Source organism: Mastomys coucha, unplaced genomic scaffold (genome assembly GCF_008632895.1).
Source record: "Mastomys coucha isolate ucsf_1 unplaced genomic scaffold, UCSF_Mcou_1 pScaffold3, whole genome shotgun sequence".
Classification (NCBI taxonomy): domain Eukaryota; kingdom Metazoa; phylum Chordata; class Mammalia; order Rodentia; family Muridae; genus Mastomys; species Mastomys coucha.
In genome coordinates this window covers 43,028,975-43,053,207 of record NW_022196909.1, presented here as the reverse complement: position 1 = coordinate 43,053,207, position 24,233 = coordinate 43,028,975, and the positions used below count along the sequence as shown (strand labels likewise).

At 51.9% G+C, this 24,233-nt stretch overlaps 1 protein-coding gene and 1 long non-coding RNA gene across 5 annotated transcripts in view; one reads left to right on the top strand and one right to left on the bottom strand.

Annotated features, from left to right (window-relative positions):
• Positions 1 to 23,136, top strand: part of Agpat3 (1-acylglycerol-3-phosphate O-acyltransferase 3) — a 91,194-nt gene extending 68,058 nt beyond the window's left edge. For all 4 annotated transcript variants that reach the window (XM_031348756.1, XM_031348755.1, XM_031348758.1 and 1 more), the window contains 8 exons: positions 6,293 to 6,519; positions 9,218 to 9,387; positions 10,023 to 10,184; positions 11,034 to 11,187; positions 11,920 to 12,022; positions 17,242 to 17,317; positions 22,242 to 22,440; positions 22,728 to 23,136. In XM_031348756.1, coding sequence (XP_031204616.1) covers positions 6,342 to 6,519; positions 9,218 to 9,387; positions 10,023 to 10,184; positions 11,034 to 11,187; positions 11,920 to 12,022; positions 17,242 to 17,317; positions 22,242 to 22,440; positions 22,728 to 22,816 — 1,131 coding nt within the window. In that variant the 5' untranslated portion in view covers positions 6,293 to 6,341 and the 3' untranslated portion in view covers positions 22,817 to 23,136. The remainder of the gene's footprint in view (positions 1 to 6,292; positions 6,520 to 9,217; positions 9,388 to 10,022; positions 10,185 to 11,033; positions 11,188 to 11,919; positions 12,023 to 17,241; positions 17,318 to 22,241; positions 22,441 to 22,727) is intronic.
• Positions 20,144 to 22,627, bottom strand: LOC116075519. The gene is made up of 3 exons (XR_004112566.1): positions 21,857 to 22,627; positions 21,607 to 21,738; positions 20,144 to 20,188 (listed from the first exon to the last, which is right to left on the bottom strand). It is a non-coding gene; the product is annotated as an uncharacterized LOC116075519 (long non-coding RNA).
• Positions 23,137 to 24,233: the final 1,097 nt, after the last annotated feature.

Here is a 24,233-nt window from a genome sequence, read left to right as displayed (position 1 = left end):
GACCTGACATTCATGGCCTGTGTGTGGACTGCTGCTTGAGAGACCTGACATTCATGGCCTGTGTGTGGACTACTGCTTGAGAGACCTGACATTCATGGCCTGTGTGTGTGCTCCAGCACAGACAATGGAGGCTGCCGACTGTGGCTGGAGGTTGCCTGCTTTCAGTACAAGAGGGGCGGGATTGTGCCCTGTTGCTGGAGCCTTGCCCCTGGGGCCTGTGTTCTCGGTCTGTGTCTGCTGTGGTGCAGACCATCCTGGTGGAGACAGGCTTCGGAACTGTGGCACCTGTAGGGATATTCTCTCCTGCCTTTTCTGAGTCATTTGGCTTTTCTTTTCTGGTTGTATTTCTTTCCTATGAACTGTGGAGTCAGTTGGTTCCAAGGTGGTGGAGGAACTTTGGATAGTGTAATTAGGTTTTAGTAGTATTTATAAACAGCTTATGTATTGGAGAGGCTTATGGAGTGCCTAAGCAATCTAAGACCACGTCTGCTTCACCAAGGCTTCATGGGTCAGCAGTTTCATCTGAGCCTAGCTGGACGCTTCTAGTCCCTCTGGAATAGTTCTTGTTCACTGACAGATTCCCCAAGGTTGTGGTCTGGTGACCTGGGCTGGATTGGGCTCAGTGGACATGGGTTAGTAAACTGACCTACACATCCCCAATTAATGGCCAAAGGTCGCAGCAGGTTGCAAGGTCCCTGGGGGCAACCCTGGAAGTCATAAATGCCATTGCCACCCAGGCAGCCAGCCCGGGTCCTGAGCCAGGGGTCAGTGCTCATCTGAGAAGCAGCTGTGTGAACCGACTCAGGACATGCACACAGAAGTGGCCTGTTGCTCAATGCCTGGGGCCTTACTCAGTTGGATTTTCTGTTTCAGCCACACTGTTCCATGTAACGTGTTTGTGCATTGAGTGTACACAGCTATAGTCTGTCCTATAGCCCGGACATAAGAAGGGCTGGTGTCTCTTCATCTGTCTGGCCGCTAGCACTTGTGAGCCCATACCCTAGTAGCTATAGAGGAAGCCTTTAGCCCTGAGGTTTCTAGTTCCCTACTTTCTGCCTGCTTAAAAGGCAACATGGCCACGGGGTCTTCCTTGTGAGATATCAGCAATTCTGGAGCCTGGCAGACCCCCAGTAACCAACCAAGTAGGACTCACCAGGTTGAACAAAGCTACCAGGACCCAGTGCTGCCAGGAGCTTACAACCTCTCCACCATCCTGGACTCTGCGTGGCGTGCTGCCTCTGCTTAGTACCCCTGTCCTCTTGCTGAGTGTGACAGTGCTGGCCGTCTGGAGCAAATGTCACCACAGTTAGACACCTTTCCCCCCCGACAGGCTGGTGAAACTGGGTGGCCAGGCAAGGTCTTACACTTTATCTCCCAGCATTCCTAGAGCTGGCTTGCCCTTTGATGGTGTTCATTTCATATCACTGTGGTTAAACACCCTAAGGAACAGAGTCTATCTGGATGGTGAGGTACAGGCCTGTCCTCAGGGACACTCCACAACTTCACAGTGCAGCCGGCTGGTTCAGCTGCCACCAGCACTCGGTCTGCCCTGAGTCTCTCCCAGCCCTTCTCTCCAGTGCTCATACAGACTGTGGCCGGGAAGCCAGGTTGCACTCCACTATGTGAGGAAGGGGAAGGATGCGAGGGCCCTCAGAGCCATCGCCCTGAGTGCTCTGCTCTTCCAAACCCAGCCGCTCAGGAGGCTTTGGACTTTAGATTTTTGTTCTTGGCTGTTTACGAATAGTGAATGTTGCACCTGAATTAAGACAGCTTAAGATACCATCCCATCTCTGCTGCCGCACATCCTCTTACTCATTCCTGTTAATAATTCTCCCCAGCATCTGCTGATTCTGGACCAGCTCAGTTCACCTCTTGCAAAACAAAGATTGCGGGGGAGGGACGGGGCAGGTGTGCAGAGAATGCCCTTGGGCCAGCCCCTCACACACCTGCTTCTGCTCCTGATCCTGCATCCAGGCCTTGGTAGGGAACTGAACATGAGTGAACAGGAGGGAGAGGGGACAGTGACAGCTGTGTTATCCTGTAAACTGGGATTTGATCACCGAAACACACATGCTGGCAGCTTCCTTGTGACTGAGTCTCCATCACAAACAACTCATTTTCCATAGTTCAGTGTCTCCCCTTTGCCAGTCCACCTGCTCAATGGCAGCTACACTCTCTGAGGGATTCTTCCCCCTCAGCCAGGCAGTGTGAAGCGTGGGGAGGTTGGGCGCTGAGACACAGACACGAGGGCATTCTGGGAGGTGGTTCCCAGGGAAGCAGGGCAGAGGGACCAAGGGTGATGGAGAAGCTCCCAGAGGGTGGGGACTGAATGTGACCAGGAAGCTGGCTGTGGGAAGAGGGACCAGCAGGTTTCCCAGATCTCAGATGAGGGCGCCTGACACCTGCATGTTTGTGAGAGTCGTGCGAGTCCATAGGCCTGGGCTGCACTCTTCCATTCAGGGACCCAGAACTCTGGAGACTTGAGCCATAGCTTGGCTGAGTTGCTGGCAGAGCTGGTGCCTCTTCTCCTGGCTTGCGCCTTCATTCCTTCTCCACTGAGCACATGGACAATCAGATCAGAAACCACAGCACTTACCTTCACCTCCTGCGGAGCCCTCATTTCTAAGTACCTAGTACTCTGAGGTGCTAGGGCTTTACCCGTGGCGGTGACTCAGTTCAGTCCTAGTGAGGAGACAGGGCAGAGGATCGGGTAAGGCCCTCCTTGTGGGTGGTCAGTGGGCTCAGTGTCCTGATGATGCCCTGAGCCCCAGATATCTCCAGCCAAGACTGAGGGCCCCTTTAGGTCACTGTTAACTAAGGAATGGTCCGGATTCTCAGTGAGTGGTATCTATGGGAAGGGAGTCTGGCTCAGGGTCCTGGATCTGCTCCAGGGACATCCTTTTTGGAGTAGCATCTCTTCAGTTTCTGGTTCTCAGCTGTGGTAACATTTGAGTAAGACCCCTACAAGGACAGGCTTGGAGTGATGCTGGTGCTGATGTTGAGTGTGGCTAACCTTGTCACTGGCACAGATTTGCGAGCCAAGGCTTCCTCTTCCCCAGCTGGCAGGCACTCCACCTGTTCCTTGGAAGTCAAGGCTGGCTTGCCTCTCACCTACCCCCATCTTCTGTCCCAGGAAGGCGCTAGTTCTGGCAGGCTGTGAAGTGCCACGATGAAACTCAGGGAGCAACGGTGTCACTTTCAGGAGCAAGATGTTCTAATGCCAGGCTGGCCTCCGGAGTGCACTAGGCCCAACTAAACGAGGACTACAGGAAAGCCCAGGAAACCACCTGCGAGCTCTAGATACCACCCTATCCTCCAGCTGTTGGTCATTTAGGCTCCAGAAACCACGTCTAAGCATTTAGTCACATCCAGTCTTCAAAGGTCGCAGGGAGATCATAAATGACACCAGTGGCCAGAGATCATAATAGGTACCAGATGCCAGGGCAGGAATATCCAAGGAGATTGAGAGGGCCATGGGAGAAAGAGGTTGTGAGTCTAACAGGACAAATGGATAGGTCACAGATGACCCATCTCATGGTCAGGGTCAGCCCGATCTCAGGCATCCCCTGCAAAGATCATGGTAATTAGCTGATACCACACTCTTATGCCAAGAGTGTCTGGAGGCACCACTCCCCTGCTGGTAGAGCACCAGATGCCTCTTATTAGCTCCTGATAGCTGCCCATCGGCCCTGTGGAGTTTTCTTGGCCAAATCCTTGAAGCTAAAGTGACCATGAGGCAGTGTTCCCTTGAGGCGGTGGGGTGTGCTCCCACATAGCTGTGTAGACCGCCGAGCTGTCAGGATCAGGTGCATGGTAAATTAAAAAAAAAAAGAAAAAAGATGTAGAAGTGTTGTGAGGTGTCTTCAGGGTGCAGTGGGTGGCCTGTGCGGCTGCCAGGGGGTTCAAGCTGGTGTTGCAATCTCAGCTTTGCCAGTAGGTAGTCCCGGCGAACAGAACAGTTTGTGTGCGCTTCTGAGGTCTGAGGGGCCTCACCTCTGGGCCTGTGTGCCAGAAGTGTCCAAAGGAGGCTAAAATGGTCCACAGTCTGCTGGGACAGTAGGTCACAGTAATCAATAAAATGCTCTTAAGCATTGTTTCAAGCCAAAGAGATGCTCGGTGTGCTGCCTGGTGATAAAATCCTGCTTGTTTTTACACAGTGGAAATCCACAGCCAGGGAACCAGCAGAGAGGTTGTGAGGCAGCCGTGGGGATGTTGGATTTCTAGGCTGCTCTGTGGTTGCATTTATAAGATTAAAGCTTTATTTACCAGCCAGGTGGTGGCCCATGTCTTTAATCCCAGCACCTTTTTTTTTTTTTTTTTGGTTTTTCAAGATAGGGTTTCTCTGTGTAGCTCTGGCTGTTCTGGAACTTACTCCATAGACCAGGCTGACCTCAAATTCAGAAATCCACCTGTCTCTGCCTCCCAAGTGCTGGGATTAAAAGTGTGGGCCACCACTGCCCGGCTAATCCCAGCACTTGGGAGGCAGAGGCAGGTGGATTTCTGAGTTCGAGGCCAGCCTGGTCTACAGAGTGAGTTTCAGGACAGCCATGGCTACACAGAGAAACCCTGTCTCAAAAAACCAAAATAATAATAATAATAATAATAATAATAATAATAATAATAATAATAAAGTAAAAAGACTTATTTTGATGGCACCTGGACCAACAGGCCTTCCCCACACTTCCCTGCCCTGATGGACCAGAAACTCTGTAGCCAAGTGCAGAGCAGAGCTGGCATGAAGGTTGAGTCGCATTCCTATGGACTGCACGGAAGTAAAATAGGCAATAAGGAAACAATCCTGGAACTGGGGTGCAGCCAGCATTGAGGAAGCAGTCCCCATGTCTGTCACTGGGGCGTCTGGGGACTAGAGAGTGATGCTCTGCAGCACAGACACTTGTCAGATGGCTTTGTGGGACACTGTGTTAGACAGTTCTATGTGGATTACGAGGCTATGAAGCTGTACGAGATATCCTGGGCTATGAAGTAGAGCAGTGGCCTTGGTGCCTGAGTTGAGCTCCAGGCTAGCCTTTGGCTAAGTCCTTCTGCCCCCTTCAGGTTTGGCTAGACCCAGGGACACCAGAGATCCAGAGGTAAAGGTGGTAGGTGGCAACGCACTCTAGGGACAGAATACTGAGGGTGGCACAGGCTCACCATGGGTTCCGCACTGCATGGTTCCTTCCGTGTAGTGGTGGTGGCCGCCTGGCCATTGAGTCTTGCCACCCAAAGTTGAGTACATAGTGACTGTATGTAAGACCTCACTGAAGTTCCATCTTGAAAATCATAATCTGTTCCTGGGGCCCTGGCTGTGGGGTCAGAGGTGTGCCACAGAGTCTGGGTGCAACCTTTGAAAGCCGCAAAGCCACTGGGTGAGGCCCATGACGTGAGCATGAGTGTGGGGTCCTGAGGGATGTTGCTTCTCCTGGGGTCAGAGCTGGGTCAGAGCTGTCACAGCCAGAGTAGTGCCATGTGATGGCTGTGAAGCCCCTCAGCCACCTCATATATTCTTGTCTATGCAGATTCGTCCTGTATGGTGTAGGGAGGAACTTTGAAGTCTCTGAGGTGTCAGGGTACATGGCCTGCAGACCCTGGCCTTGGGACATGAGCATAGACTCAGGCCTCAAAGTCAACACTGACATCTTCTCCTCTTGACCCCCTGAATAGGCCACTCATTCAGCCCTCCTGCACTAAGTCACTCACCTGTAACACGTGGTCCTAACAGCGTCAGCTCTACAGGATTTCATGGCTGTTGACAAATTGTGACCAGATATGTTTGTTAGGGCCTGGAGCACAGCTGTGCCTCAGAAGTGTTCCTGTTGCCTCTGTTCTCTTTTGCCCTCATCTTCTATTACTGGTTTAACAAAGTCACTCCAGAGCCCAGTGACTTAGCCAAGTAGTCTGGGATTCCCTTTTAGTCACAGTTAAGCTGCCACAGGCTTTGGTCACCTGCAGACCTGGCTGGAACCGAGGTTCCCTTATACAGCATTGGGTCTAGTCTCCTTTGCAAGAGAGTGAATTGCTATGTATATGTCCTTAGTGCATGATAGCTGGCCATCTTGCTAATAGTACAGCCTCAGAAAGCCACTGTGTACATATAGTGTGTGTGGTGTTCGTGTGTGATATTTGCATGAGATGCACAGTGTTTGCTTCTCAGCTTGCCAGGGGCAGCCTCTCTCTGAGCCAGGCACAACAGCACATCTCCTACCCACGTCCTGAAGGAGGACCATGCTGTCTAGACCACAAGCCTATGCCTCGTCTCCACACACACACTGACCACTGCACCCTCTGGTTCCAGGACGGCTGTTCTCAGTGAAGGACCGTGCGGCCGCCCCTGAGCAGCGACCATGGGCCTGCTTGCCTACCTGAAGACCCAGTTCGTGGTACACCTGCTCATTGGCTTCGTCTTCGTGGTGAGCGGGTTGGTTATCAACTTTACCCAGCTGTGCACACTGGCCCTCTGGCCCATCAGCAAGCACCTATACCGCCGCATCAACTGCCGCCTGGCCTACTCACTCTGGAGCCGTAAGTGTCCCCGACCATAAGGGCATTGTACAGGGGCTTCTGGGGGAGCGGGGAGGGGTGGAAGTGGGGGAAAGTGTCTCCTGCCAGGGCTCTCAAGGGCAGGGCCACACCTGACACTCCATCCCAGAACAGAGCTGGGCGCAGCTCGGGCTCCCTGAGGTCACACCCTGCCAGGGCCATGTGAACAGGTGCTCAGAGTGACTTTACTAGGCTCAACCATATGCTATTTCCACATCAGGCTGTGTGACTCACACAAAAGGAGGGTCTAACACAGCACTGTGGGTGCTTTCAAACCAACAAAAGCGAGCGAAAAACAGGCTTAGTGATTGTGACCCAGCCGCCAGCACACGGTACTGAATGTCCCTTTTCACGTGGCAGGGTGCAGTTGAAACAAGGGTGTCCCCTAGTCGCAAATGTGTGAGTTCCTATCCATCAAATGTACTAGTGCATGAGAACACACATACATGAGAAACCTTCTCCATGTCTCCATGGACAGACAGCCACTTACTCCCACCCAATGCACCGTGGGAAGGCCCTGACCTGGATGCAGCTACCTGCAGTTTACATGATGCCAGTTTGACTCAGTTGCCCCACAGGGTAAGGACACAGCCTCGAGAAGTCTGCAGATGTTCATGCCCCACAGGCGTCCTCACTTTCTCTTGTTTATGTGGGCCCGAAGCTAACCAGGTAGTCTTGTGGATGCTCACCCTGGCCATAGCCCATCCTCAGCGTGCCCACACAGACACCAAGGAAATGAGTAGCTTGTCTGTACCAGAGAACAAATGCAGTTCTTCCAAATGCAGTTCTAAGTGAAAAAAAAAAAAAAAAAAAAGCAGATACACAAAGTGTGCAGTCCACTACTGTTTATACCTGGCTGTGGCAGCAGAGGCATGGACAGAGGGAGGGAGGAACAGCAATGCCCCAGGAAGTGGGTGCAAGATGGTGTGTATCACACCCACAGGAGAGGGCCCGTGCCATCTCACGGGGCTTCTGCACCTTTACCCCTCCCCTACCCAGAAGCCAGTGACTCCAGTCTGCCAGGTCCCCCTCCTCAGCTTGACTCAAAAGGTGACAGCCGTGGCACAGAGAGCAAAGTACAAACCCCACTCGTGCAATGTCACTTGGTGGTGAGGCCACTCCAGTGTTGACAGATAAAAGCTAAACTATAGACGCCCACATCCGGTGCTACTCTGACACCAGACCAGCACACACACACCAATTCCTGAGAGAAAAGGAAGCAGAGCCCCTCAGTTATCATGGGAGTTGTGCTAGAAAGTCAGATGTGCTCCTGTGAGGCTTTCTGACCATGCCCTGGGAGGGGCAGTGAAGCCAGTTAGCATCTGCCTGGCTGGCCTCAAGCAGAGATGGGAGCATACACTGTGACCCAAAGAGCGTGTCCTTGGGGACTCTCTGGGTGCCCGGGCTGCAGAACTTCCTTCTGTGTTGTGACTGGGTGATAGCCTGTGCTGGACTGGAGGATGATGACTGTCACCACTCTCTGGTGGCAGAGCCACCCTCGTATGTGTTCTTGTGTGGACATATGGGTGACTCCCGGGCACACATATGGGATGCCCTTCAAGCCACATGCTCACATGTTTGGCAAACAGTAAGGACCTCTGTGGTACTCCAGAGCAGCCACACCGTTTGGCACCCCTCCTGGGCCCAAGTGAGAACTCCAGTGTGCCTGGAGCTTCACCCTACTTGTGGGCTCCATGTTTGAGGGTGGCAGCGTACCCTGGCTCCATCCCCAGGGAACAGTTCTTTTCAGGGGGCCCTGGGGCTCTCTCATGGAGCGGTGGCCAGAGCCAGAAGTGCCTCCTGCCACCATTCTGCATGTGGCAATTACATCCTGGTCCACCTGCCTCAGACGCCTGGCCATAGTCCTCCCACTGCAGACCATGGCTTGCGTGCAGGATGCCTGCCCTCATGTGCTTCCTACCAGAACTCATTTGTATTCAAATGCTGAAATACACACAAAGCTCTTACCATGGGACCTTCTGGTCCTGACCTTATGAAGGTGAACATGCAGAGGAGCCACACAATGGCATGGTCCCGCCTTATCCTGGATCTGTCATGGCCTGTGAGTTGCAAGCAGGTGGAGATTGAGTTCTGAGACCTAGTGACCTTCCTCATTCTTGTGGAGATGCTACAGTCAGCTGCTGAGTACCCTCTGAGCTCCTGGCCACAGTGCTCCTCATGTCTCGGGGCATCCTACAGCCTCCTGGGCAGCAGTAGATCTCATATGAGCTCTTCCGCAGACCTGGGGTGGGCAGGACTGAATATGGACCGTAGCTTACACCCAATGTCCACCTTGTCTTCGCTCTCCAACTGTGAATTGCACAGCACCACAGGCATTCTCTTCCCCATCATTCAGGACACAGCTCCAGCCTCCCACACAAGCAAGCTAGTAGTCACATGACATGGTGGCTGAGCACTAAGGCAGCATGACCCATTTAGATCTCCAGGGCCCTGCTTCTTCCGTTGGCTGCCACCAGCTTCCATGACACAAAGTAAGCTATGACCTGGGAGAGCTTACAAACATCGGCCCTCCAAACTCAAGTCTAGAGGAGAGCTGCCCTCTAGGTGGAAGCAGAAATAGAAGCGGGTCTGATACTGCTCATGGAAAAATGGGGTGGGGCTGGGGCTGGAGCAGGGCACTGGGCAGGCATCTCCCAGTGCTGACCCCACCCTCCCGCAGAGCTGGTCATGCTCCTGGAGTGGTGGTCCTGCACGGAGTGCACTCTCTTCACCGACCAGGCCACCGTGGACCACTTTGGGAAGGAGCACGTGGTTGTTATCCTCAACCACAACTTCGAGATCGACTTCCTCTGTGGGTGGACCATGTGCGAGCGGTTTGGCGTGCTGGGGGTGAGCAATGGGGTCAGGGAGGGGCTGGGTGAGTGGGGCCCCAAGAGGAGACGTGGCATCAGAGGCCCCAAGACTCAAGAGGCTTGTTCCTGAGAGGTCTGGCTTGGCCCCTTCTCACTGAGCAGTATAGTGGATGGCGGTGGGGGGCAGGGGGTTTCTTCACATGTGGCATCCTCAGTAGTTTCCTGCTCTGGGGACTCATTTCTGGGACTTCATTTCTTGTCACTACTTTTCACTGTCCAGAGGATCCCACTCAAGGCTAACTGAATAATTGGCTAGCTGAGTGGCCTCAGATGAATTCAAACCACACTGAGAGGGCCTGGGAGCTCAGTGCGGCCAACGCCCCTAAGCAATGGCAGGAAGATGGGGGTAAGGCAGGGACCAGAAACTGAGGTGCTGCTACCCACCACAGACCTGCCACGCCACCAAGGTTTGGCTCTTGAGTAGTTTCTGGGGTGGCCCCCTGTGTGTACTTGAGGGGTACCAATCCAAGGATCATTCATAAGTCATAAGCCAGGGTCTCATTTATAGCAAATGATTTGAACCAGGAGAAGCAAGGCCTGAGCCCCTGGTGTGTGTGAGGGCTTCTGTCCAGGCCCTCCCCACCTCTGACAGGTGCCATGGTCTCCCTGCAGAGCTCCAAGGTGCTGGCTAAGAGGGAGCTGCTGTACGTGCCTCTCATCGGCTGGACGTGGTACTTCCTAGAGATCGTATTCTGCAAACGGAAGTGGGAGGAAGACCGGGACACTGTCATAGAGGGACTGCGGCGCTTGGCTAACTACCCGGAGTACATGTGGGTGAGTGTGCTTGCTACACAAGTGTCAGAACCTGAGTTTGAGCCCTGGAACCCAAACAGAAAAGGCAAGCTGTGGTGAGCATGCACATAATCTCACCACTGGGGAAGCAGAGGCAAGTAGACCTCTGAGGCTCACTGGCTGGCCAGCCTAACATACTTGGCAAGCTCCAGGCCACTGGAAGCCCCCATCTCAAAAAACAAGGTGGGCAGTGCCTGAGGAACTGCACCCAGGTGAGGAACTGCACCCAGGGTTGACCTCTAGCCTACACACACATACACACACACACACACACCTACACACCTGTGCACACACGTGCCCATGAGAGCATCCCAGATTTGCAGACTGGGACTCATTCCTAGGACACAGCTTCCACCTGTCCCCGCTGCTGCAAGCCCAGCTTTGGCGCACACCCTCCTAGGGTGCAGGCAGTGGGAGAGTCGTCCTGCATGGTATTTCTCATCCTTTTTCTTGTTTACTCTCAGAAACCTGGCTTCTTCCTTCCCATCCATCTCTCCCACCATGCTTAGGGACAGCAGATGCTTTCTGTTTCCTGGTCAAAGGCCGCTGCCCAGAGGCCCCTTCAGGATTCTCTGCTTCTGGAGAGTTCTTGATGACACTCATCTGTGTGACTGGAGTGCAGATTGCAGCCCTAAAATAAAATACCCTATCAATGGCACAACATGCTTGCCCCTGGAGGGGTCTGCTCCTTCCTCTCTACCTCCAGCCGTGTGTGCTATGCGGCTGTGGCGGGGGAGGCCTGGGATGTCACAGGCCTTGGTTCTGTTTCCATCCCGGCTGTCCTGGAATAACCCTCTGGCCTCTCCCTGCCCTGTGTTCATTCTGCACTAGTTTCTCCTGTACTGTGAAGGAACACGCTTCACGGAGACCAAGCATCGAATCAGCATGGAGGTAGCTGCCTCCAAGGGGCTGCCCCCACTCAAGTACCACCTGCTGCCCCGGACCAAGGGCTTTACCACTGCAGTCCAGTGCCTCCGGGGGACAGGTAGGAGGCTGGGACTGGTAGTGAGAAGCTGGAGTCCCTCACTGCCGGCTAGGCCACTGTGAGAAACAAGGAGTTGAATAGGGCTGGGGGTGTTGCTCAGTTGGTGGAGGACTTGCCTTGACTATGTGGGGTCCTATGTTCTGGCACCCCATAAGCCAGGTATTGGGGCACTTTCCTGCAGTCAAAATGCTCAGGAGATGGATTCAGGATCAAAAGATCATTTTGGCTGTATAAATTCAAGGTCATCCTCAGAAACATAGTTTAAGGCCAGCCTGGGCAAACGAGACTTTGTTTCAAAAAGAAAAATAAATCTTTTTTTTTTTTGAAGTAGAATATAAACTATAAAAATGTAAAATATACTAGAAATAGGATTGACATGTTATAAGACCTGAGATCTCTTTGGGGATGATAAAATATTACTTGGTGGCAAACTGTCCAATAGTAAAATTCAAATAAAGCAAAACATTATAAAGGAGAATGTCAGAGTAGAGACATCTGGAAGGTGTTACATAAGCCACAGAAAGGGGCCAAGAGCCCTGGGCAGGATGGGAAACACCAGAATCAAGGGTCTGAACACTTGGCAGACAGCTAGGAGTGAAGACCATTGCCCCGGGCTCTGCCGTGGAGGGGCAGACCCTGGTGTAAATGTGGTTTTTCTGTTTGGTGGTGACATCACTGCCGTGCAGTGTTTCCCATCATCCACCGTTCACTGGTCCTGTCTCTCCCCCTCAGTTGCAGCTATTTACGACGTGACCCTGAACTTCAGAGGGAATAAGAACCCATCTCTACTGGGGATCCTGTATGGAAAGAAATATGAGGCAGACATGTGTGTAAGGTGAGCGTCCATCACAGGGCTGTCAGGACTTGATGTGGTCTGCTGCAGGACTCCTGGGGCAGGGGCGGGGGGAACACGGCAAGGTAGCCTATCATTCCCTAGAGTCCCCTGGCCAGTGTGAGGGTTGATTCTTGTCTGTCGCCCAGTCTCAGTGGGCACCTATGCACCTGTCCCCGAGGAAAGCTCTATCCCAAATCTGGCTCCATTCGGTGAGCTTAACTAAACACTAACCTGCAATCTCTTGCTTTGGACTAGTGATGTGACATGGGACATCCCGCAGAGCCCCTGCTGGAGTGGCACTGTCACCAGGTGGCTCTGATCTGGCCCGGGCATCCATAGGAAGCTCTGACTGGGGAAGGCCTTGCCTCCTCTTCAGAGCCCAGGTGATGGTGCCGGCAGGGCTTGCTTGGCCATCTTCTGTGACACAGCCACTATCAGGACCCATTGGAAGGGCCTGAGGCACAGCTGAGACCTGTCACACAGGCAGCCTGCCTTCTAGAACACAAAGTCACAGTTAGACAGGGCAAGTTAAAGTCCATGTCTCATGTTGGCTGAGGACCATAGCCAAGGTGATGTTCATCTCTGTGCCTCCCAAGGGAATGGTTCATCCAAAATCGGTTCCACTCCATGCCTGTGATTGATTCTTGAGTGGACTTGAGCTCATACTGGTTTACAAACTACACTGCGAGGGGACTTCCAGAAATAAGGACATAAACTGTAGTGAGAATTCTGGAATTTTGGGTTCTTTGAAAAACACAAATATTATAAGAATATGTTTTCATTTGAAGCCCAGGTGTGGGGCTGTGGGGCTGCAGTGGACAGGCCGCAGCAGCTGACTGTGATTTGCCTCCTGCTCTAGCAGAGGCATGGCTTTGCCAGCTGCCAATAGTTTCTGTGACGGTGTGGTGTTGGGAATTCTGGGGACCTTTCAGAGGGTGTGTGCATGTTAGGACTCCGAGAAGTAGGGTTAGTTGTTGTTAGTTGTTTAGGAGGTTGGTTGCAGTTTGTTAATAGTAGGGCTAAAAAAAGAAACAAGAGAAATCAGATTCAGGGATCTCTTCCCCTTTAATCCTTTCTCTCCTAATTAGTGATAGGGGATAAAGCGGGGGAGGAGGGATAAAGGGTGGGAAAAAGAAGAACCCACAAAGTAGCAAAGACCAGCTATAATAAACAAATGAGCCTAGGGTCTTCTCCTTCATATTTTCAGCTTCCAGCAAGGAAGTTGATGGGGATGGGGAGGGAGCAGGGGGCACACGACAGTGGTGCTTAGTTCTGAGCCTTAGATGGTTTCCCTGGCCAGGTGTGTCAGTTAGCTTCCTATCACTGTAACAAATACTTGAGGTAATTAACTTACAAAGAAGAGACTTTGTTTAGACTCAGGGTTTTTGGTTTTTGTTTTTTTTTGTTTTTTTCGAGACAGGATTTCTCTGTGTATCCCTGGCTGTCCTGGAACTCACTCTGTAGACCAGGCTGACCTCGAACTCAGAAATCTGCCTGCCTCTGCCTCCCAAGTGCTGGGATTAAATGCGTGCGCCACCACTGCCAGTAGACTCAGGGTTTTGATACTTTCAGTCCATGGTTGAGTTTCTCTTGGTTTGGTCCAGTGTGGGGTCAGCATGCTACGGCAGAAACACACCCAGGGCTGACACAGCAATCACCTTATCAGCCAGCTGGCTAAAGAGAGAGTGCTGGGGTGCTGATCCATGATAGCCATGACCTAGGGCCTCCCAGTGCCCCCACCCTTTTTTTAAAAATAGGACCAGGATCCTGGGAGACCAAAATGCTAATGCATGATCTTTGAGAGACAGAACAACTCTAAGGTAGATGACAATGACTGAGAATCTGGCCATGTTTAGAAGTGAGCCCCCTCAGAGGCCAGTCATGCTCCCGTCCCAGGCTTAACTGCCCCAGGTGAGAGCCAGACTGTGGCAGGGTGGCCAGACTCCTCCCATCCAGCTGCTCAGTCACCCATCAAGCTGAAGTGGCCCTGCATGGACACCCAGCTGTGACAAGGGAGGCCTCCTCTGCCCTTCCCTCTGTGATAAGCTCACTCTGTAGAGGTGCTGGGCCGCATTTCAGTGGACAACTTGGAGCTTGCAGAAGCCTTGGCTGGCATGTGCTCTCGAGCATGGACTTTGTCCGAGTGGTTCCCACCATCCAGCACAGCTCAGCAGTCACAGCCAAGGGCCCACCCCCACCCCACCACCCCCGCCTCCCTCAAGGGAGAGAGAACTCTAGGGGTTGTGGTAGGGCAGGCAGGCCTGCATGGGAATAGCCCCAAGGCACCTCTGTCCTTTGTGCTGGCATGTTGGCTAGCCTTGTGATGGCAGAGGTACTCTTGGAAAGATGAGGTTAATAAGCTCAAGCTGCCATGAACAGGGAGCCAGCAGGACCCCAGTACCATGTATCCATCTTGTCATCTTTACTTACTTCACTAATGGATATTATGTAGTAGTGCATACACACACACACACACACACACACACACACACACACACACACACCAGGAGAACCAGGAAATAGGACTGAGCCTTCTGGTCCTCTTGCTATAGGAGGTAGCCTCCTGCTATACCCCCTGACTGTGTGCCATCTGTGCCATACCCTCCCCACGCAGTCCCCAGCATGTGGCTGGAGCCCTTGGAAGGTACATTTTGTCTGCTAAGATGCTGTCACCTCTAACCCTGATGTGGCCGTGAGTCTGCAGTAGCACTCTGTGGAGCCACACACTCTGTAGCCCTGGGCTCCACCAGTGCTGTGCTGGGGTGGAGAGGTCCCTGGGCATAGCCCACACAGCCACAGCCCTTTGGGGCCTCCATTTTAAATGTACAGATCTGTCTCAGACTGAAGCTTGCTTGCTTGCTTTCCTTCCTTCTTTCTTTTTTTCTTTCTTTTCTTTTTTTCGAGACAGGGTTTCTCTGTGTAGCCCCGGCTGTTCTGAAACTCACTCTGTAGACCAGGCTGGCCTCGAACTCAGAAATCCGCCTGCCTCTGCCTCCCAAGTGCTGGGATTAAAGGCGTGTGCTGCCACTGCCCGGCTCTGTGAACCTTTCACATGGCCTTTTTCTCTGAAAGGATGGATTGTGGGCCACCATGGTGGCCATCCATGTCCCTCACCAGAGCTAGATTCACCAATTCCCCCCTTATTCCTAGTTCCATCTACCCAGAAGCAAATGAAATCTGAAAACACTAAACAGAAATCTCCAGAAGCCGCCAGACTCTCTCTCACCGTGGATGCAAAGCCTTGTCTAGTGTCCTCGGCTTGGGTCAGCCACCCTCCTAATGTCACTCACACAGACTCACAGTGCTTGTGTTTAAATGTGACTTAGTAATGGCTTCAAAACACAAGGGGCAGGAAACGAAGGGAGCACTCGGGCGTGGGGCACGGCACACCAGCAAACAGCGTACAGAGGGAGCACTGGGGTGTGGAGCACGGCACACCAGCAAACAGCGTACAGAGGGAGCACTCGGGCGTGGAGCATGGCATACCAGCAAACAGTGTGCAGAGGGAGCACTGGGGTGTGGAGCACGGCATACCAGCAAACAGCGTGCAGAGGGAGCACTCAGGCGTGGAGCATGGCATACCAGCAAACAGCGTGCAGAGGGAGCATTGGGGGTGTGGAGCACCGCACACCAGCAAACAGCATGCAGAGGGAGCACTGGGTGTGGAGCATCGCACACCAGCAAACAGCGTGCAGAGGGCTCAGAACACTTAAGGTGTCCTGTGTGTGTCCCTTTGGACTTGGGATCTGTCCCCATGAGGAGAACCCTGATCACCCCTGTCCTTGGGAGCTTATGTGAACCCAAGTTCTCTGTGCCACCTCCTGGGCATCATGAGGTACTGCAGTTCCCCATGGAAAGCAGGACCCGCCTGTCTGGTGCCCAGGCTTCCATGAAAGCTGTGCTATGCTGCTGAGGCTGATAAGCTCCACGTCTCAAGTTCTGGCATTTCAGGAATGTGCCACCTGTTTAGCTTGCTTGCTTGCTCGCTCTGTCTGTCTGTCTGTCTGTCTGCTTCCCCTTTATTTCTCTCTCTTTCTTTCTATCTTTCTTTGTAACAGTAGTTACTATATTTTGAGATGGGACTCTTCCTATGTAGCCTTTGGTGGCCTGGACCTTGACGTGTAGACTAAGATAGCTATGACCTTATCTCTGTGTCCCAAGTGCTGGGATTAAATGTGTGTGCTACCATGTCCAGCCCTATGCCTTGTGTTTTGGTTTATGTTGGTTTTAGGAGACAGAGTTTCTCCAAGTAGCCCTGGCTGTCCTGGAACTCACTCTGTCACTCAGGCTGACCTCAAACTCAGAGATCTTCCTCTCTCTGCCTCCCAAGCGCTGGACTTAAAGGCGTGTGCTACGTACACTACGGCACCTGGCCTGGCTCTAGCCTTTTAAAGTTTATGACACAAAGACTCACTCTCGCATGAAAGAATCCGAGCTGGCTCTCCCTGCAGGTAGCTCAGCGACACTCTCTCGGCCACGCGATTGCTTGTTACATACTACAGATGATCTTCAATCATTTTTACTGTGGTTGAAAGCCATCCCTTGTCCATCCTGTGTGACCTAACATCCTGGTGACTATCAAACCTTACAATGTGTTCTTAGCAGACCGCCAGCTCCCACTAGGCCAAAGGCTAGGATGCCATCAGATAGACTCCCAGACCTGCAATAGAGGGGTCCCTGCTGTAACCCACCCGCCTGGAGCTCCTACCAATGCATATAAATACTCTATGACTTTCTTCATTCTACAGCTAATAAAAATCTCACATGACTAATTTTCACACAGTAGAAAATGGCATTTGGGGAAACTTCAGTAAGTGGTATGGGGCCACCGCCTCTCGTAGGTGTCAATCCATTGAAGGTGACAGTCAAGGTCAAGTGCTACAGACCCTGGGCCTTGATCATCTCCAACAGTGTATGTGTTGGGAAAGACCAACGCCATTGTAATCACCCTATGAGGAAGTTGAGGCATGGTCTGCCAGGCAGGTAGCTCCCAAGGGTCCCCAGACACAGAGGCATCTTTCAGCCTTCGTGTGGGGGATGGCCTGACCATGCCCAGAAAGTTCTAGTGTGTCAGATGACTGTCAAGAACTTACTTTGCTATGTGCTTCTTTTAGAAATTAAGAATAAGACTCGAATAGAGAGCTTCAGGTGGTCTCATCTGTGTCACTTGTTCCCTCGCAGTGTGGGGCAGGTGTCCATCCTTTCTTTCCACTTTGCAGGAGGTTCCCCCTGGAAGATATCCCAGCAGATGAGACCGGCGCAGCCCAGTGGCTTCACAAGCTGTACCAGGAGAAGGTAAAGGCTCCTCCCTGCCCTCCTCCCACCTCCAAAGCAGGCTGGGGCAGTAGAGAAGGAAGGGAGGGAGGGAAGAAGGAAGAAAGGAAGGAAGGAAGGAAGGAAGGAAGGAAGGAAGGAAGGACAGAAGGAAGGAAGGACAGAAGGAAGGAAGGAAGGAAGGAAGGTGCCACGTGGTTACCATTTGGGTGCCAAAGGCTGGCAGTTCCCACCTGTGTTAGTCTTCTCTTCTTCTTTTTTTCTTTTTTCTTTTGGTTTTTTGAGACAGGGTTAGCCCTGGCTGTCCTGGAACTCACTCTGTAGACCAGGCTGGCCTCGAACTCAGAAATCTGCCTGCCTCTGCCTCCCAAGTGCTGGGATTAAAGGTGTGTGCCACCACTTCCCAGCTCTCCTTTTCTTAAAACTTGAGAAATTAATGCTTAAGTGAGGTATAAAGTCTGGCACAGTGCCTGCTGCATGCACCAGTGCAGAAGCCTTGCACAGTGCCTGGTGTGTGCAAGTGAAACTGTGTTGACAACAATTTACCACATTTGTTCCTTGTTTATATAAAAGAAATTTTAAGTGTGTAACAAACATTGCCCAGATTTACAATAGCTTGCTTATGTCATGGGTATCCCCAGATTTACCACAGCATGTTTGGTCATGGGGCCCCACAGCAGATGTGTTGGGGTGCTTCTGAACACACATGTCCAGTTCCCACTCTCCAGTGCATGCTCACCTTATGTCTACTTCCTGGAACAGTAAGTGTCCTCTTGTCATTGTTCTGGAAACTAGATGGCCAGGAAAACCGATAGCAAACAAAAATTCCCTCCAGTGCTGGGAGCAGCTCCCAAGGAAGTGAGGGAGCTCTAGAGACCAAGTCAGGAGGAAAGCTAGACATGAGGGTGAGGGGCCTAGGGTTCCGCTACTCACCCTGCTGGTAGTGATGGCTGGTCCTACCAAAGTCTTGAGTTATAAGCCTTCATGGGGTCAGATGGTGAGATGTGACTACACTCAAGACAGTAAGGTGGTGGCATATTCCCATGTGAGGCTGGACCTTCCAGGAAGTCAGCTGAGGAAGGTCAAACTTGTCCCAGCCTACCACCGCCTGTTCCTTCTACTTCTCTTCTTCCTCCTCCTCCTCTTCTTCTTCCTCCTCCTCCTCCTCCTCCTCCTCCTCCTCCTCCTCCTCTTCTTCTTCTTCCTCGTCCTCCTCTTCTTCCTCCTCCTCTTCTTCTTCTTCCTCCTCCTCCTCCTCCTCTTCCTCCTCCTCCTCCTCTTCTTCTTCCTCCTCCTCCTCCTCTTCCTCCTCCTCCTCCTCTTCTTCTTCTTCTTCCTCCTCCTCCTCCTCTGCCTCCTCCTTCATGCTGAAAAGCACTGCCCTGGTGACTGTCCTCCCATCTACACAGCTCTGGAAGATGGAGACACTAGACTAGAAAGTGGTTCACAGAGAGTCCCCTCAGCCTGCCAAAGGAAACCTGTGCACAGCTGAAAGGAGGTGACCCCAGAAGCAGACAGCTCAGGGTTTGCCTAGACTGGACTCAGCAGAAGGCCAGCTGCAGGCCACCACAAGACAAAACAACCAAGGGAACAAACCCTTCTTAATACCTGATGCAACTGTCAAAGCCCTCAGAGGAACCTGACAAGTAGCAGACACAGACTAAAATGAGCATGTAAAGATGAAAATGGAACATCAGAAGACCGCAGAAGAATGGAAAGAGCAGTGGAAAGATGTCAGGGCAAGCACAGAGCAGAAGCAGCCAGCCAGCAGAGCAGTGCAGTGAGGGCAAACGGAGGGCAGAAGCAGCCAGCCAGCAGAGCAGTGCAGTGAGGGCAAGTGCAGAGCAGAAACAGCCAGCCAGCAGAGCAGTGCAGTGAGGGCAAGCGGAGGGCAGAAGCAGCCAGCAGAGCAGAGCAGTGCAGCGAACTGAGGACTATGCACAGCGCTTGCCTTGCACAGCTCCCCTCTGTGTGTCAATGTTCCTCAAGAGTATTATTAATATAGGGGCTGGAGAGACAGCTCAGCATTTACGAGCTCTGGCTGTTCTTCCAGAGAACCCAGGTTCAATTCCTAACACCCACATGGAAGCTCAAAACTGTCTGAAACTCTAATTCCAGGGCTTTTGATACCCTCACACAGACATGCATGCAGGCAAAACACCAAGGCACATAAAATTAAAACAAATTATAAAAGGAGGAGCCAGGAATACACCTGTGGTCCTAGCACTCAAGAGGAGAGGCAGAAGGATCTCTGAGTTTGAGGTTCAAGGCCAGCATTCCAGGACAGCCAAGGTGACGTGGTGAGACCCCATCTCTGAAATATGTGTGTGTGTGTACACACACGCATACACACACACATATATATGCATATATATGTATATATATGTGTATATATGTATATATATACATACATATACATACATATATACATATATATATATGTATATTAGAGAACTTTGGTCAAGACTGATAGAATTAGTGTTAACAGGAATAAAACAAGACACAAGCAACAAGCAGGGAAAAAGTTTTTTTTGGTTTTGTTTTGTTTTGTTTTTCGAGACAGGGTTTCTCTGTGTAGCCCTGGCTGTCCTGGAACTCACTCTGTAGACCAGGCTGGCCTCGAACTCAGAAATCCACTTGCCTCTGCATCCCAAGTGCTGGGACTAAAGGCGTGCGCCACCACTGCCCGGCAGGAACAAAGTTTTTTATTTCTCCTACCATACCCTATGACAGTTGCCCAACGAAGTAGGTGTAGAAGGTTCTTAGCTCACACAGCACAGGCCACGTACCACAGACTGATGAGTTTTCCTGGGGTCCAGAACATATGTCTGTCTGGCTATCTGTCTTGTTGTACTTACCCAGCATAGCATTAGAAGTCTTAGCAGAGCAATCCTGGAGAAAATGAGAATGTTCAGATTGGAAAGGAAGATAGTTGCAGATGCACAGCCTAATACCTAGAAAATTTTCAAAATTGTCATAATGTTAGAACTGGAAATTTTCCTAAAGTTGTAGGATTAAAAAAACAAAACAAAACAAAACAAAACAAAAAAACAGCGTTCAAAAATCAGTATCGCCGGGCATGGTGGCTCATGCCTTTAATCCCAGCACTTGGGAGGCAGAGGCAGGCGGATTTCTGAGTTCAAGGCCAGCCTGGTCTACAGAGTGAGTTCCAGGACAGCCAGGGCTACACAGAGAAACCCTGTCTCGAAAAAAACAAAAAACAAAAAACAAAAAACCTCCCAAAAAAAACCCCCAAAAAACAGTATCATTTTCATGTGCTAAAAACTAGCTGAAAAACAAATCCCAGCGAAACCAGGGAAACCTGGGGTGCTATATTGCCATCAGACCTGGGGTGCTGCATTACCATCAGAACTGGGGTACTGCACTGCCATCAGACCTGGGGTGCAGCACCGCCATCAGACCTGGGTTGCTGCATTACTATCAGACCTGGGGTGTTGCACTGCCATCAGACCATGAAGTCTTCCCATTGGAGGTGTCAGAAGGAAACTCAATTCGAATGCAAGGCGCTGAAGCCAGCATTACATCACTGCTGTCCACAGTTACTAAAGTAACAAAATTCACATGCGCACGCACACACACTCTCCATTCACTGATGAGTGAATAAAGAAACTATAATGAAGTTGGGTGGTGGCGCATGCCTTTAATCCCAGCACTTGGGAGGCAGAGGCAGGTGGATCTCTGAGTTTGAGGCCAGCCTGGTCTACAGAGTGAGTTCCAGGACAGCCAGGGCTACACAGAGAAACCCTGTCTTGAGTACAAAACAAAAAAACAAAAATAAAAGAAGAAAACTAACAAACAAAGGAGACAATGATGTGTATAAACACACAGCGTAACTCTTGCCATTTGGAGCAACGTGGGTGGAAGTGAAGGAATAGCACAGAGGTGGAGCCAGAGAGCAGCAGGAGGACACAGCATACCCCGCCGTAGAGGGTAGAGCAGTGGACAGAGGCTGGGAGGCCGGAATGATGGACAGAGGATGCCAGCAGGCATACCATGTCCTATGGCTCAGCTGTGTTAAGATCACTGACTATGGCTGATGGCAAGCATGTAATTATCCTCAACACCGAGAATTGGTCAACATCTGAAGGAGTGAACACCCAGTCCCTGCTCATTACACTGTGTGTGTGTGTATGCATATGATGTATGTGCATGTGTGCGTGCATGTGTGTGAGTGTGTATGAGAGACAGACTGTGACCCATAAATGTACAATTATGTCAGTTAAAATTTTAGATAGGTGGATAAATAGACAGACAGACAGACAGACAAACATACACACACACACACTGACCTGGGATAGTATACCTCTCAAGAAGAAAATGTAGCCGGGTAGTAGTTTATGCCTGTGCGATTCCAGCATCCTGGCCCTAAAGGACCAGAAGTTTAAGGACAGCACCAATTATGTGGAGAGTCCCACATCAACCTGGGTTGCAAGAGAGCCTGTGTCAAAGGAGGAGGAGGAGGAGGAGGAGGAGGAGGAGGAGGCAAACATAGGAATGGCTTTGGTCCAGCAAGATGGCTCAGTGAGTAAAAGTGCTTACCATGCAAGCCGCTGTCCTGAGTTTGTCCCTGGATGCCACGGTAGGAGAGATGAAAAGCCTTGCAGGGGGCACACAGATGACTGTAGGGGTGTGGACTGTGGCCAGGCCCAGAACCCTTTGGCTGTCCTTTGATAAATGCTGGGGTCTGTACCAGCCAGCCATTTGCCAGTTATGACCCCTGGCAGCTTTGCTTGCTTGGCTGGCCGTATCCTAGCTAACCCATTTCCTGGGTCCGGATACAAGCAAATGAAGGACCTCCGAGGAAGTGCTCCTCCCACCCGCACTGGGCAATGCTGCTTCGTTCTGTGCCCTTTTATTGCTGAGTTTTCTCCTGAGTCAGTCGTACTTGTGGATCTCAACTTGGTCCTCTCCCCTTCACTCTCAGGATGCCCTGCAAGAGATGTACAAGCAGAAGGGTGTATTCCCAGGGGAACAGATCAAGCCCGCCCGAAGGCCGTGGACCCTTCTGAACTTCCTGTGCTGGGCCACCATCCTCCTCTCTCCCCTCTTCAGCTTCGTCCTGGGCGTCTTTGCCAGTGGGTCCCCGCTCCTCATCCTGACGTTCTTGGGGTTCGTGGGAGCAGGTAAAGAGCCCGCTCACATGCTGGGGTCACTGGGCCACCCAGACCCAGGACTTTTGTCTCATCATGGTGGCCCCGGGAGGCAGCAGCTAACCCAGGTCAGGGAACTGAATGACCCTGGCTTCGGAGCATGGTGGCTGTGGAGGACTGCGCCCTCCTCTCACTCTACAGTGGCTTCCTGTACTAGAGTGACCACATGCCGGGAGGAAGGGGTGGGGGTGGGGGTGGCAAGGCCAGGGAGGGCACCCTGGTGAGATTGGCCTCTAATCTCGTCTCTCTTGTCTTTGAAGCTTCCTTTGGAGTCCGGAGACTGATAGGAGTGACTGAGATAGAGAAAGGATCCAGCTACGGCAACCAAGAGCTTAAGAAAAAGGAATAATTAATGCTGTGATTGAACACACCCATAACCTGACGCGGTATCCAATTAACTCAATTAAAAACAGAACACCCAAGAGCGAGGGAAAGAGACACTCAGAGACTATTTTTCTTATTAACTGGTGACTAATATTAACAAAACTTGAGCCAAGAGCAAAGAACTCGGCCTGCCAGGTGAAGATGGTCGGCCAGCACTGGCAGGGTCCCTTCGGCCCTCTGCGGGGACAGAGGCAGGCTTGGGGGAGGTGGTGGGGCCATGGCGCTCCCCCAGAACTCTGCCTCCAAGAGGCAGCCATGGCTACTCTCCCTTCTTAAACTTAGAATGAGGCTTTTGTTTCTTATCAGTTATTTGGGGAACGTAACCTGGCCCCAACCCTGTGCCCTGCACCCCAGAACACGGGCTCTCCTGGGTGCCGCTGCCTCCTGGGGGCAGGTCAGCTGGACCCTTGTCCTGCAGCGCTCGCTCATTTGTCCTGCCCTGCTTGGCACCTTAGCTTCCAGCCCTGGGGGAGGGAGGAAGTCTTAGAGATAAGCACACGCTGAATGTGGATCTGGCCCCTTTGTCCTTCCCTTGCCCTCCCTGGGGCTGAAGACCACACCTCCTCCGTCCTCTGCAGCGCCACCGTTGGCACCACCTCCCTGGGGGCTGTGTCTAAGCACCTTAAGTCTCTTTTCAAAGTGAACGCCCGCCCGAGAACTCTGCAGAAGGTGGAACCCTTGAGTTCATACAGCACCTCCGTACTGCTTTGTTCTCTCTCTCTTCCTCTGTAGCCAGCAGGCTGCCATCCTGCCCTGGGCCAGATGGGAAGACCACACTTGGGCCCCACACCTGGGGTGTGGGGGTGGGGCCTCCAGCCTATGGGACTCCCCTGGGACACTCTTCAGAGGACCATGTCACCATCAGGCCTCCCTGTTCTCAGTCAGACACCTTTAGTGCTTGGTAGCATTAGAATCTCTTTCTATAGGCGTTGGTCTATGGCTGGCTCGCAGCTTTTCCCTGTCCTCCTATTCTGCCTCTATTCAGGCAGGTGTCATGGCTGCTGACCATACCTACCATTGCCCCTTACCACCTCAGTGACATATACTGTCCTGGCAGAGAACAGGGGGGCCTCGGCCTGCACTTGGTGCCTTGCCAGGGTCCCTTTGCTGGCCCTGGAGGCCCATTTCCTTCTCGCTCAGCACAGGAAGGACTTGGCCTGGTTTCTGGGAGACCTAGGTCCTCGGGAAACACCGTCATATGCTTTTACCTTCTGTCTGAAACTGGCTCTTTTAAAGTCATTTTATGTTTTCTAACAAGGAAAAACTGGGTAATTTTTTTTGGGGGGGGGGTGTCATACTGCAACCAGAGTTCATAGTAAAGGCAGAGAAGATTTATAGGGTATACTGGAAGAAGGGGAACTGGAGAGGCCTGAGGGCAGACC